A 15730-nucleotide genomic window follows, 5' to 3' on the forward strand; every position below is an offset into this window, starting at 1 on the left:
ACAACAGATTTCTACTTCTTTATTTTGTGTCCTGGAACTTCACTGAATTCATTTATTCTAATAGTCTTTAGGGTTTTCTCTGTAGAGTATCATGTCATCTGCACATAGTAACAATTGTACTTCCTTACCAGTTTGGATGCCTTTTATTTCTTGTCGGATTGCTGTGGCTAGGACTTTCAGTACTATGTTGAATAAAAATGGTGAGAGTGGACGTCCTTGTCTTGTTGCTAATCTTAGAGGAAAAGCTCTGAAGTTTTTCACGTTGAGGATGATGTTAGCTGTGGGTTTGTCGTTTATCGCCTTTATTATGTTGAGCTGTGTTCTAAGCCCACTTTGTTCAGAGTTTTTATCATGAATGGATGTTAAAGTTTCTCAAATGCTTTCGCTTCATATACTGAAATGATGATATGGCTTCTGTCCTTCGTTTTCTTAATGTGGTATGTCATGTTGATTCATCATTTTAACTTAGTACGCAATTTGATTGGCTAATATTTTGTGGAGGATTTTCTCATCTATGTTCATCAGGGTTATTGGCCTGTAATTTTCTTTCTTGGGAACTGTTCAGGTACAATAGGTAATAACTCTTCCTTAAATGTTTGGTATAAAACACCTGTGAAGCCATCTGGTCCTTAGCCTTCTGTTTGTTGGGAGTTTTTTAAATTACTGATTCAGTTTCATTACTGCTAATCAGTGTGTTCAAACTTTCTGTTTCTTCCCAATTCACTTTTGGGAGAGTGTATGTTTCTAGCAATGTACGTAGGTTGTCCCGTTTATTGGCATCTAATTCTTCGTATTTCTATTGTGTTGGTTGTTGTTTCTCCCCTTTCATTTCTTATTTAAGGACTCTTCTCTTGACGAGTCTGGCTAAAGATTTATCAATTTTGTTGATATTTCCAAAGAGCCTGCTCTTAGTTTCAGTTTCTATTTCATTTATGTCCTCTCTGAACTTTATTATTTCCTTCCTTCTATGTTGGTTTTTCCTTTTCTAGCTCCTCTACACATAGATTAGCCTCGGTTAGATTGAGACTTTTTGCTTTTTTCTTGAAGTAGGCCTGTATCCCTATGAACTTCCTTTGCTGCATCCCAAAGATTTTGAACCCTGGTGTTCCCATTTTCATTTGTCTTTGTATTTTTTTTTTATTTCCCTTTTTTGTTGTTGACCCATTCTCCACGTTTGTGCTTTTCCAGTACTTGTTTCTTGCACTTGATTTCTAGTTCCATACCCTCCTGGCCAGAAGAGAGGCTTGATGTGATTTTAGTCTTCTTAAACTTCCTGAGACTTGTTTTGTGGCCTAACGTGTGATCTGTCTTAGAGAAGGTTCCACGTGCACTTGAAAAAAAAAAAAAAAAGTGTATTCTGCGGTTTTTGGATGAAATGTTCTGGTTAGGAAATTTTTTAATGTAAACTGGTGTCTGGACAAGCATGTTTGTACATTTGATGCCAAAAAATGCATCAGCTACATCTGTATTTGTAGATTGGAGGGATTTTTACATCTATGTATGTGTAGATTGGAGGGATTTTTTAAAGCTCTATGGAGAATAAGAAAATAATGGGAAACTTCCTTTGCTGCTGGAAGAAACTGTGGTGACAAAAGCCATGTGTGCTGAATTTGAATTAGTGTTCTTTAGAGGGCTGCCAGAGAAATATAATTTACAAGATAATCAAGAATGTAAATAGATTCTCTGTGGAGTCATCTGATTGCTGACATATATTCAACTATGTTGAAATGACAGCATAAATACATTTCTAACAATTAGAGAATTAACAGGGGTGAGATGTACATGTATTAACTGCAAGAAAAGCGAAATATATACTGGTAACAATATAAATCGACAACCGTTAAAGGGAGTAAACCATGTATTTGTAGTTAAGCTTTAAAACAACTCACCTTGGAACAGGGGTAAGTATCCCACTGGTCTTTTATGGAAATTTTATAAATACTGTGTCCAAAAAAAAATCTAGTATCGCGACACACTTTAAAAACCTCTATGCCAATGCCTTGGAAATATAATAACTTTAATTCCAAACCCCTCACAAAAATATGCCCTGAACAACTCTGCGACCGTGACCACATTTATTAGGAAAAGTTAACCTCTAAACATCAGTCTTTCAAATAAACACCTTTCAAAGAGAATACCAACTCCAAGAACTTGGTATTTTCCTTGTTTTCTGGCCAATTTTGAACCTTTGGCGGGACACGTTGTTCTGCCTCCGAGCTTTAGGAGGGAAAACTAGTCCCACAAAATTTTGTTTTTGAGCTTAAGAGAAGATTTGTTTGGCTCATTTATTATTTTTTTTAAAGATTTTCAAGTAATCTTGACACCCAACATGGGGCTCAAACAACCCCGAAAATCAAGAGCTGCCTGTTCTACTGATCGAGCCAGCCAGGTGCCCCACTCATTTGGCTCATTCCATCCTGTTATGGTGTATTTATGTTTGAGTGCACACTGAGGGAGCACTGACCGTACGTCCATAAAGTCAACATGTCCGGGTAGGCTTCTGATGAGGATAACCTGAGCCCTTGTTCTGAGGCATCTTCCTCTGCTCCTGCCATTGATCCAGTGGTAGATAGCATATGGAATGAAAAGAAGAAAACCAGGGCCTGGGGAGCAGCATGTAGGGATAAGTTAGTGGACTTTCTGTTCCTGCTGTAACCACAGGAATTATTAAAATTCTCTTTAAATGCCTGGCTCGGGGGCTCCACCTTTTAAAAATCAGGGCTCTGGGGCGCCTGGGTGGCTCAGTCGTTAGGCGTCTGCCTTCAGCTCAGGTCATGATCCCAGGGTCCTGGGATCGAGCCCCGCATCGGGCTCCCTGCTCTGTAGGAAGCCTGCTTCTCCCTCTCCCACTCGCCCTGCTTGTGTTCCCTCTCTCTCTGTCAAATAAAAATCAGGGCTCTGCAAAAACACATTTGGAGAGACATACACAGACTTGTACTTGAAATGAAAAATGACCAGTTTGGGCCTCTGCCGGCGACAAGAGCTTCTCCGTAGCCATGGATGTGGCATGACGCTCTCCTGCAGGTAGCCTGGGGAGGAGGTGAGGTGTGCAGTTGCGAAGGAGAGCATTGCTTCACAGCCTTGAAACCAGGACCTGAACCATGGTGCCCGGTGATGAGAGAGAGAGAGAGCAATCACTGCATTCGTACTGCTCAATCCAAGAGCCATAAACTTGCGATCTAAGACATAGCTCTAGACCAGAGGCCCTGGGTGGGAGCAGCCACAAAACTGCTTGACAGAGAGAGGTGAGTTGAGGAGGAGAGGAACGTAATAAGGCAATAGCAAAGAACTGGGGCGCCCGGCGGTGGGTTGAGTCAGTAAAACATATGACTCAATCTCGGGGTCGTGAGTTCGAGCCCGGTTCTGGGTATAGGGCTGACTTAAATAGATATGTAAAAAATAAAATAGCCAAGAACCAAATGGATCTGCCAGAGAACATCTTTGGAAATGCAAACTGTGGTCACTGAAATTACTAGACTGTACCCCATCAGAGAAGCTCAGGGAATTAAAAAAAAAAAAAATGTAAGTAAGCATTGAAGAGAAATGGAGAATTTACCACCAGGCTCCCAAAGATATCTAGGAGGAGTTTCGGAAGAACATGGAGGAAATGGCAGAGAAGCAGTATTTGAAGCCGCAATAGCTGAGGATCTTCCAGAACTGAAGAAGTATATGAGTCTTGAAGGAAATGATCTCCTGAGAGCACTTTCCCACATCTGGGAAGGCAAGAAAGCAAGAAAGGGCCTCCGTAGAGCAATTGGTATTCTTCACAGCCCCGTTTTGGGAAGCCCTGGCTGAGTCAAATGAGCCTTTTCTGGTTTATAGAAATGTAATGTGTTGTATATACTAAACCATGTTTTATGAACAAAGACACTTAGAAAGAACTCAGAAAAAGAGAGCTTTTTGGACAACTAGACCCTGAAGATCAAGATACCAAGGAAGACCTCTCCAGAAAAGGTAGTCTCTCCTGTGTGTATCTTTGTGAAGAGTGGGTGGGAAGACGGTGATCATTTGCTGTACTATGCTGAAGTCCACATCTAAAAATAGTGTTTTCAAAACGAACACTGTGGATGTTGAATAGGATTCTCTGTTAAAAGATGGTGTTGGTTGGGACTTTGCAGTGAAGCTGGATTTCTTCTAGGTTCATGAACAGCTGCTGGGGGCGGGGGGAGTTAACTCCCATCACATGAAACCTCGTAAACACTAGATGCTGCTTTAAGTTCACAGAAATATTTCGATGACTGATTGCCAGTTGAGCAGCTAGGAATTGGATTTAATTGATGTCAACAACCACATACCTTGGTTCCTACCTAGAGGACTGATGCGCAGAATCTGGCTTCGGGTAAACATGTCTCGATAAAGTGTCTTATTACTCCTTTGTCAAAGCGACTTGCCCTGAAACAAAGTGCGTACACACAGCTCTCCTTGCAGATTCATAGAAGATAGACAGGATTTCAGTCAAAACAGATCAGAGCTGATATTCCTGTAGATGAGAAAGATCAGGTATTGATTTCCCGCATGACTTTCAACACTTCTAGAAACCTTGTAAAATGAGGTCCAGGATAGAGCTTTAAAATGAAAAAAAAAATAGATTGGATTTTATGTCTTCTTCCACGGGGACAGCCAGCATTTTGGAAGCCGTACCATCCCCTGTGGATCTTTCAAGTATGGAACATCCGAAAATATTTCCTTAACTGAAACCTGGTCATGAGATGATCCTACTTTCTCCAGCTGGACAGCGGGAAGACTCTGCTTGTCTCTCGTGCCTTTTCTCAGAGATCCAGACCTCCCCCATTCGTGGATAGGCAGTTCCGTCAGCTGACGAAGCATCGTCTGTGAGCAACGGGAATCTTGTCATCTTACTTTGGTATTTCCTGAAACTAGAAGAAAGAGATCAAGCGTTCTGGCCCATAGTAGCAGTGTCCTCCGCTGGAATTACCGTCTCAGCAATTCTAAAGCAAGAAGGAAATCTGTACCCTTAAATGTATTTATTAAAAAACATAAACAGTTTCAGCATTCAACCTGCAGAGCTAGAGGAAAAAACACAGTGAATTGTAATGGACGTAAAGTAAGATTGGAGTTCAGAGACTCAGCACATTCTTGGATGTGCAGACTCCATAACACGAAGTCAGTTCTTCCCTGTTGAACCTATATGCCCCCACTGTTATTCAAACCCTAAGTTTCAACAAGAGCCATGACACTTTTAAGGCAGGACAGAGTAGGAAGTCCTCCCAGACACCAATTTATTTCAAGTTGTAGTAAGTGATCTGCATGGGGACTTAAAAATAAACCCACAGAACAGAGCGCTCAGAAGCACAGTGATGTATTTATGGGCACTTGATGTATTGCAGGAGCTCCCCTTAGAAATCGGTGAAGAAAAGATGGACTTTACAGTCAAAGAGGCCGCCTTCATCACTTACCTATGGGATTGGGAGTAAAATTAGATCATGTCTTTAAGACACCAGGCACAAAAGATTCTGGGTGAAGTAAACTTTAAAATGGAGGTATAAGGAAGATTTTCTTAAAACATAAAAAGCAGAAAACATAGAGGAATATATTGAAATTTAAAACGTGTGTACTACAGGTTGCCATGAACGCGTTAAAGAGATTGCTGAAACCCCAACAACTCCACATCCAGCTATGTTCTGTAAACAGGTATCCAAGGAGACAGAAGGAAGTTAACTGCATCTTTGTTTGCAATAGTGATGGGTGGAAACTTAAATATCCACTGACATGAGAATGTTGTTCACCTATTCAAGCAGCAGAATAATACCTTAAGACAATTAAAATCAGGAACTATTATGTATCAACCTGGATAAACTCCAAAGCAGTGTTGAAGGCAAAAAGCAACTCTCAGAATGGTATGTATCTTCTTAAACATAACGTTCTTAAAGTTTAAGAACATGCAAAACAACAGGTTCAATCACATGAAATGGCCACTTTTGTAGGTAAGACAAACAGCCAGATATCAGCATGTGCACTCAGTTCAACCTAATCTTTGTGCATACATTTGTGGTAATGGTAGACATTGAATTCAGAATGGCATTATCTCCTTTGGGGGGGGGCAATGGGGGAGAAGGGTCTGCTAGGGTATCGAGGAGAGTACATAGGAAAGCTGCAGCTTTATCTCCAAAAACTTTTTGAAGAAAACACGGCAAATGTCTCATTTATTGAAACAGTGTGGTGGGTTCATGGTTACGTTGCTGCTCAGCTGTTCTCCATTGCTGTTGCGAATGTGGGAATTTTTTTTTTTTTTAAGCAAACCGGTGTTGACAGAGGTATAAAAATTTGTAATCTCATGACATTATAAGGAAAGGGTTGTAAAATGAACCCATTGCTGCTTGCTCATCTGAATGTGGCGCTCATAAGATAAGAGGTTGAAAAGCATATCCCCTCACACACCAAGCCGACTCTTCCGATGTTCTTTTGTTTCTTAAGCATTGCGAGGATCGTCATCATGAAAACCATTCATTAAGTACCTCTCTTTTGCTTGCTATTGTGTGTGGTGGTGGTCAGATGTCTCTCTCTGCCATTTTATATGAAATCTGATGATGATTTTCAACTTTCTGGGTTTTTTTTTCTTTCTCCACTTTCTGTGATGCCAACAGAAATCTGCAAGCAGAATACGATCGTCTCAAGCAGCAGCATGAACATAAAGGCCTGTCCCCACTGCCGTCCCCGCCTGAAATGATGCCCACTTCTCCCCAAAGTCCCCGGGACGCTGAGCTCATTGCTGAGGCCAAGCTACTGCGTCAACACAAAGGCCGCCTGGAAGCCAGGATGCAAATCCTGGAAGATCACAACAAACAGCTGGAGTCACAGTTACATAGGCTCAGGCAGCTGCTGGAGCAAGTGAGACCCACATCTCTCTCACCTGGGATATCGACCGAGATTCCTTTCTCTTCTCTTAGAGAACTCCGAGTCCATTGTAGAATTGTGACCAGTATGGATTTGTTGAGGACTTAGGATGTGCCGAGCAAACAGCTGGCTCTCAAGGGAAAGACGACGAGGAGGAAAGCTAGTGTATCTTTTTTATGTTTGTTCAAGATTGTTGCCTATAAATTTTTTTTTTTTTATTTGAGCCATTTAAAATTCACCTTGGGGAAAAAAATTCTGCAAGGTTTCCCCTGGTCTCCTAAAAGTGAGAAATTTGTCTTATTTCCTGGTAGACCTTTCCATTTTTTTTTCTAATTCCTAAAACATAATTGTTTCAGCCTCCAGTGAAAACCTAGCAAGATAGTGCATTGTAGTAGGCCCTGACTTTCTGGGAATTTTAAAGTTTGAGCTATGTTCTCTCCATCCTGTTACTTCATGCTTTACGAAAGTATGAATTCTCTCCTACGCTGCTGTGGTCTCACAGGGTTTTACCATTCTCAAGTGACCTTCTAAATCTTTCAGTTATTTGGTCTAATGATTTTATATATCTTGTTCCATCATGGCTGCAATTTCTTTTCAAATGTGTAAGGCAGGCACAATTCAGGTACAAAGACAAGCTCCATGGAGCTTATCAACAGCGACATTTGGGAGGTTTCTTATTGGAAAAGGTTCTAATTTCTGAGTCCTATGAGTAACCCTTTTATATTTGTACAGTTATTTGAGTGTTTATCCTGAAAACTAATCCTGTTTTCTTTTGGCTACCTTAGCCCCAGGCAGAGGCCAAGGTGAATGGTACCACGGTGTCTTCTCCTTCCACCTCTCTTCAGAGGTCAGACAGCAGTCAGCCTATGCTGCTCCGGGTGGTCGGCAGTCAGACTTCAGAATCCATGGGTAAGCGTCTCTCAGCCGCTCATGGATTTTGTTTTCTCTTAAGGTCTGGAAATGGTGAACTGTTTGCTCAGAGGTTCACATCATCAGCTAAGTCGCCTACTCTATACAAGCCACGGTCGTAAATGTCTTCGGGGTGCAAAGATGAGTCATATGGTCCAAACCCCCTCAAGGGGCCGGCCATTCAGTTACTCAGAACAAGGCAGTGTGGTAGTCAAATTTCATTCATTTTGGAGAACAGAGAAGGCTTTACGATGAATGGGTGTTTGGGAACGGTTTTGAAGGGTGAAGTAGGAACCCGGCACTCTTTGAAGAAGGAAGAGTGTGAAGTGGAGAGGTAGAGATGAAGACCTTGGGCCCTGGGCAGAAACAAGCCAACAGTCCATGTCAGTAGAGAAATGGGGTCCAAGCAGAAGGGCCAGGGTAGAGGGAGGGAAGTAATGCCACAGAGGAAGGTTGGGGTCACGTTGACCAGAATGTTGAGCAAAGGTGTTGGACTCATTTTGGTCGGAGTTGGGGAGCCACTGAAAATCATATACACCTGGTAAGAAATGTTGCCAAAGAGGTATCCCGGCAGCTGTTTCTGGCGCAAAGTAACCCATCTTTCCACCTATACCTATACGAGGCCAACACAGAGGCCCAGTTCTGGGAGTTCATAGTGTAGGCTTGCTAGAAGACTGGGAGACTACTATTTGCAAACCGAGTACCTAGGGCTGGGGGCTTGCCTGGAAATGATGGGGTTGGAAGGAGATTGTGATCCTTTTGACTGGGTACATACTATTTTTGAGAAACTGGCAGGTCTGAGTCGTGTGCGGAAAGAAGCAAAAGCACAGGTCTGTGACTGGTGTGAAAGGGCAGGCTGGGGAGGCGACAGTGCGCTCCACAGAAGTGGTAGCTGAAGGGTATGAGAGGAGAAACGTAGAACAAAGGTGTTTCGATCCCGTGTCTTGAGAAAGACCTCCCTTTGAGTAAGGGGGTAGTGAAGGAGGGGAGAGCAGGTAGAAGGCAGATGTGGGCAACAGGTCCAATGCAGGAAAGGGCTCAATGGGAATGAAAAGAAGTGACAGCTCGTTGGATCATGTCAAGATCAGTTAAGACACTTTTGGAACATTACTTAGTCACAATGAGGACTTAAGTGAAAGATGAGTTTGTCGAGGAAATGGTCTAGTGTTATTCTTCCACAGTGTTCTTTGCCAAGGACCAGGTTCTCAGAAAGCTGGAGGGCGTGAGGCATAAATGATAATAGAATGTCACCAGCCATCTGCTTATTGGCTTTTCCTGCCATGCTAGACTTAGACATTCGGGGGAGCTTTTGTGAAGGCCGCAAATACTGGGTTTATCATCCCCCTCATTTCTCCTCCTCTCTCTTTTTTTTAAAGGGCGCCTGGGTGGCTCAGGTCATGATCTCAGGGTCCTGGGATCAAGTCCTGCATCGGGCTCCCTGCTCAGCCGGGGGTTGGGGGGGGGGTGTCTGTTTCTCCCTCTCCCACTGCTGTGCTCTGTCAAATAAGTAAAAAATCTTTAAAAAAAAAAGATTTATTTTAGAGCGCACACACATGGGGCAGAGAGGCAGACTCCCCGTTGAGCACAGAGCTTGATCCCACAACCCAGGAGAATGCGACCTGAGCCAAAACCAAGAGTTGGACACCTAGGCACGCCCTTCCTCCTGTCCTAAGGCCCAGCATGAGGAATCCCATCTTTTATGTTTCCTTTTCCCTGGATCCTAAACTGGTTATACTTGACTCTCTAGATCTTACCTCACAGAAAGGGAGAGGCCTGGGTCTCCTTGATTCCTCACCCTCAAAGCTCTGATATCATGGTGTGTTGACAAATTCATTTTGTACCTAAGGTGTTCCATGACAGTAGCATATAGAGAGGTAAAGTGATGGACCCAAAGGAAGACTCAAGGGACCATGGTCAGGAAAATTTCAAAGTTGGACATTCATGGGGACCACTGAGAGGGGGCTTTTCGTGGGCTTGAGGAGACCAGGTTGGTTGGGCTCATCAGATGGTAGGCAGGTTCTGAGGAATGGAGAAAGACACTGAGGGAGGTGGATGAGGGGGCTGAACGATGAACTTCAAGAACCTCAGGCACTGGGCAGGGTCCTGTGTTCCTCCAGAGAAGTCAAACCTTGCAGGAAAGCCAGGCTTCAGTTGTTTCGTGAAGGAACAGAATGTGGGTGAAGTGGCTTTCCTGGCTTTATCACAGCTCAGTGATTGGGGGCAGTGTTCGCCTCAGATTCTCTCCCCACTGTGCGATCTGAATAGAACTACTGGACCGCTGACTGAAAATGAGAGTTTGGCATAGGAAAAAAACGTATGCCTCTTCAAAGTCTGTAAACTCCAAAAACAACAGTTTTTGTACCTTCCTTTGAAGCAAGCAAAGCATGTGAAACTGCATTGCCTATTTTAACAAGTGAGATTCACGGCCCCGGGTGCTGAGAAGCAGTCATTATGTAGGCCTGCCAACACTGGCCCAAGAAAGCACTCAAGTCACAGCACATGGCAGAACAGAAAACAAGGAGAGAAGTGCTCTGTTTGGGTGAGTTCAGCTAAGTGGCTAGTAGAAAATGGATTGGCAACATTTGTTCTCTGAAAGAAAAGACTAAATCCAAAGGTGATCTTTTTTCCAACTGTGTAAGTCAACTTCCTGTCAGTGGGGGGGGGGGGGAACAGCGATCTTCTTGAAGGACACACACACAGGTATTTAAGTGTGTATCCTTGTGCTTTGATAAGGCTGGGATTTACAGAACCATAGTGTGGACAGAGAACTGCATTCTTTAAAATGACTTCTTTTAAAAGCAAGAGTGGGTGCTACCTCAGGAGTTGGAGTGCTTCCTCAAACCATGAGATACTTCTCACTGTGCATCTCTACGTACCATATGTATGTTGCTATACGTTTTTTTTTTTTTTAACTGGGACAGTGTCATGAAGCTTACATTCTATCGGAAAAGACAAGCAAATTCACCAAGTTTGGCTTTCGTGAGCTATGTATACAGGAGCTTTACCAGCAACTCCTCACCTCTGATGACCCCGACCCTTCTTCCCACTCACTTCTCCTTAAAAACGTTAAGAGATTCCCTGGCTGCTTTAGAATAATTTCAAACTGTGGCAGAATTGGAGTTAATTGAACAGTCTGCCACATTTATACTTTATGTGCATATTAGGTATGTGCAGAGTTTAACTGACCCATTTAATGATTACATTCCATATATAATGACGCTTCAACCTTAAATACTTCAATGTGTATCTTCTGAGGTGAAAGATGCCCTCTTACATAACCACAAAAGAACGATCACACTCAGGAAATTAACGCTGATACAACACTGCTAGACGTAATTTAAGTAAGTTGAAATACCCCCAGTTCTGCCAGTAATATTCTATACGGCTCAGCGAAGGGTCACATTTTGCATTTAGTTCTTTCTTTTTAGTCTCCCGTGATCTAGAACACGTCCCCAGCCTCTCTACATTTTTCATAGCACTGACATTTTAGAAGAGGTTCAGAGCAACTTGCTCTGTAGGCTGTCCCTCACGCTTGGCTTCAAGTAAAATATTTTACACCCCATTACCACAGCAGTGATGTATCCCTTCTCACGGCATCACTCAAGGCTTTCCTCAAGACTGCCAGGCCCCTCTCCTGAGTGTCTTTGGGATAAAAATGTAACCCAGTCTTAAATCCTGGTCAGCTTCCAGAACATCGTCTAATTTTCCAACCTACACAAAGATAGTCCTTTACCACCCTTTTTTTTTTTTTTTACTTTCTTGAAGTACGATCTTGGACATATGCGTACACCCCTGATATGACCACAAACAAGGTACTAGATAGATTCGTCACTCCCAAAATACACCCTTTCTCTACCTTCTTTAGCCAAGCCCAGCTACCACCAAGCATCAAGGTCAGTCTGTTCTCATAAACAGAGCAAAACACTTCACAGCTTCTGCCAATGATCAGCTGAACTCCCCCTTCCTCTGCAGCCTCTGAACGCGATCTCTCCCTCCATCGGCAGGGCCGGTGCTCATCCACACAGAGCCCGCTGTCGCGCTCACCTGTGGACAGTGTTTCCTTTAGCCCCAAATATACCATCCTTTCTTTTCAGGGAATTTCATCCTCATTAGATCTCATAATCTATTCTGTTTTTGTAGTTAGTTAGTAGCATTTCCTTCTTCTCCCTAGCACTTGAGCCCTGTCTATGCAAGAAACAAACATTCAGTACAGTGCTTGCGAAAGGAATGTTTTACTAAGCAAGCCCAACACATCCCCGTGTACACACGCCAACAATCCACACACTTAAGAAGTTTACCGGGGAGGTTCTGGTTAAAGATGGCAAGAGAACCGGGTCCTGAAATTGCCGCCTCCCACAGACACAGCAAATCTACAGCTACATACAGAACAAGTGCCTCGGAAAGAAAGTCAGAAAGTAGCTCAGTGACGCCTACACCTATCAGGCAAACATGGCAAGGGGACACCCCACAATGAAACAGGTAGGAGAGGCTGAGACGCAGTGCCACCATAACCCCCCTGGTGTGGCGACACACAACCGGGAAGGAGCTCACAACTTTCAGCTTCTTCCTGAGGAGTGAGCCTCCAAAACATCTGGCTTTCAATTCAACAGGGCGTGAGTCCAAGAGATCCACAAGGTTATAGTGAACGAAGAGACAGTACTTAAAGGACTCACAAGGACTCCCTATGGCTAACCCTCCACGGCTCAGCTCAGAGGCAGCACACTGAAATGCGCCCACTCTTCCTTGGAAGAGGCCTGTTTGTTCCTGGTAAAAGCTTCGGCCTGAGGTGTAGGCTTCTGATTTAATACACATTTAGGGACCACTTGAAATACTCTGCAGAGACTGCGGAGGCTGGTGGGTGCCATCTTCCTGCCTCCCTGCAGGTCATGTGCTAGCTCTTGGAAAGGAGAATGTGCACGTATCTGATGCTCTGGTTTTCGTGGCTGCCATCCAGTAAACACAGAGCTTGATCGTCTGGCTCTAGGGGCCAGCAGAGCTTGGGTTCACAGGTTCAGGGTGATGGCAGCAAACAGAAGAATGTAAATGGCCATCACCCAGGAGGGAACAAACCCCCAACTCCCATCTCCTCGTCTGTCCCTGAAGAAAGTATAGCTCCACACTTTAGAAGCTGCTGGCTGAGATCCTCCCCTCTGGGACACTGACAGGTCTTGGCATGCCCTCAAATACTGGGTGCCACTAAGAACCAAGAAGGCTGCCAGGACGATTGCAAATGTGTGAGAGACGACCAAGAACTAGGGCAGGGTTGAAAGATAAGGTTCATCTCCTACAAGATTTTTAAATCCATCCAAGACTGGGAGAGGTGGCTGTTTTATCCAGTGCATAGAAGCCAACACAATGTCAAAGAAAATGAAATGGGCTATGTTCCAAATCAAAGAACAACATAAAATGTCAAAAAAGACGTGCATGGAGCACTGGGTGTTACATGCAAACACTGAATCATGGAACACTACATCAAAAACTAATGATGTACTGTATGGTGACTAACATAACAAAAGAATTATTTTAAAAAATAGCAAAAAAAAATTTTTTTTCATCGCAAAAAAAAGCTCGTGAAATGGAGAGAAGTGATTTACCTGATAAAGAGTTCAAAACAATGGTCATAAAGATGCTCGTCGAGGTCTGGAGAACAGTGCACATAAGTACCCAATAGAAACCGTGAAGCGGAAGAACACAGCAATTGAACTGGGAACTACATGAGAGGGGTTCAGTAAGAGACTGCATGAGAAGCTTCGAAGACAGGACAGAAGACTCCATCCACCAGAAGAGCAAAAAGAACAAAGACCAAAAATGGCCTAAGAGAATTATTAGGATACTCTCAAGCTGACAAATATTCACATTATAGGGATTTCACAGGAGCAGAGAGAGAACAAAAGGGTGAGAAAACTTTCCTAACTTGAAGAAGGAAACAGACATCCAGATCCAGGAGCCCAGAGAGTTCCAAATAAGATTTAAAGAGACCCACGCCAGGACTCATTAGAATTAAATTTTCAAAAGATACAGACAAGGGAGAGAATCCTCAAAGCAGCCCATATAAAACCAGCAGCAGATTTTTGAACACCTACTTTGCAGGTCAGAATGGAGCTGGATGATATAGTCGAAGTGTTGAAAGAAAAAAACTGCCACCCAAAATACTCTGTCTGGCAAAGTTGTCCTTCAGAAGCGAAGGAAAGATAGAAAACATTTTCCAGACAAGCTGAAGGAGTTCAGTACCACTAGGAGCGTCTCACAAGAGAAGTCAAAGGGACTTCTAGGATTTATTTGTTTTAGAAAGAGAGAGTGAGCAAGCGGCCTGGGCAGAGGGAGAGTCTGGAGCAGACTCCATGCTGAGGGCCCAGCCTGACATGGGGCTTGATCCCACGACCCTGAGATCATGATCTGAGCTGAAACCAAGAGTCAGACACTTAACTGATTGTGCCTCCCACGCACCCCCAAAGGGGCTTCTTGAAGCTGAATGAAAGGATACTAATTTAGTAACAGGAAAACATATGAAAAGATAAATCTCCTTGGTAAAGGTAACCATATCATTACATTCGGAATAACGTTGTGATGGAGGTGGATTAGCCACTTGGAAATTTCGTAGGAAGGTTAAAAGACAAAAGTAGTAAAAATGACCATAATAATTCGTTAATGGATGCACTAGATAAAAAGATACCAGTTGTGACATCCAAAACATAAAATGTTGAGAGGGGAGTAAAAATGTAGAGCTTTAGAATGCATTCAAAACTGAGTTATCAACTTTCAATAGACTGTTACAAATAGATTTTACGTAAGCCTCATGGTGACCACAGAACAACAACTTGTAGGAGACACACAACAGAGAAAAAGAAGTCGTGGCATACAACTACAGAAAATCATCAAACCACGGAGGAAGAGAACAAGAGAAAAAAAAGGAACAAAGGAAATACAGAATAGCCAGAAAAACAATTTTGAAAATACGGGCATACCTATGCAAAATTACTTTAAATGAAAATAGAATATAGTCTCCAATCAAAAGACCTAGAGTGACTAAATGGATTAAAAAAAAACAAGCCCTGTCCAGGACCTACAGCGCCATATGCCAACTGAAATAAGGCGGACTGAGAAAGACCAATACCTGATGATTTCACGCCTATGTGGAACCTTAAAAGCACAATAAATGAACAAACAAAAAAGCAGAGTCGGATTTATCAATACAGAGAACTGAGGGTTGCCAGAGGGGAGAGGGATAGGGGTAACAGGAAGTAACAAGCTTCCAGTGATGGGATGAGTAAGTCATGGGAATAAAAGGCAGAGCACAGGGAACAAAGTCAATGAGAGAATAGCATTGGATGATGACAGATGGTAGCCACAGTTGCGATGAGCAGCACATAAGGTACAGAGAAGATTGGCGGCTATGTTGTACACCTGAAACTGATGGGGTAGTGTGTGTCTTTAACCTATACTCAGAGAACCTTTAAGAACACCCATCTGTATGCTGCCTCTGAGAGACTCACTTTACACGTAAGCACACATGCAGACTGAGAGTAAAGGGATAGAGAAAGATAGTCCATGGAAATGAAACTAGAAGCTGGGGTGGCTACACTTACATCAGACACAATAGACTTTACAACAAAGACTGTAGTAAGAAACAACAAAAGGCGCTACATAATGATATGGGGTCAGTCCAACAAGAAGATAGGACATTTGTACATATTTATGCACCCAGCATGGGGGGCACCAAAATACATAAAGCAAATATTAACAGATCTAGAGGGAGAAATTAACAGTAATAATAGTAGAGGACTTCAACATCCCACTTTTCAGTAATGGGTAGATCATATAGACAGAAAATCAGTAGAAAAACACTGGACTTAAATGACACATTAGACCAGAAAGATATGACAGATTATATAAACATTCTATCCAAAAACAGAGAACACATTCTAAAGCACAACTGGGACATTTCTCCAGGGAAAGATCATATGTT

The 15730-nt window shown here is 43.0% G+C and overlaps 1 protein-coding gene across 6 annotated transcripts in view; it reads left to right on the forward strand.

Moving 5' to 3' along the window:
* Positions 1 to 15730, forward strand: part of DMD (dystrophin) — a 2214577-nt gene that overhangs the window by 2176702 nt on the left and 22145 nt on the right. For all 6 annotated transcript variants that reach the window (XM_027607979.2, XM_027607980.2, XM_027607981.2 and 3 more), the window contains 2 exons: positions 6606 to 6849; positions 7641 to 7764. In XM_027607979.2, coding sequence (XP_027463780.1) covers positions 6606 to 6849; positions 7641 to 7764 — 368 coding nt within the window. The remainder of the gene's footprint in view (positions 1 to 6605; positions 6850 to 7640; positions 7765 to 15730) is intronic.

Source organism: Zalophus californianus, chromosome X, assembly GCF_009762305.2.
Source record: "Zalophus californianus isolate mZalCal1 chromosome X, mZalCal1.pri.v2, whole genome shotgun sequence".
Classification (NCBI taxonomy): domain Eukaryota; kingdom Metazoa; phylum Chordata; class Mammalia; order Carnivora; family Otariidae; genus Zalophus; species Zalophus californianus.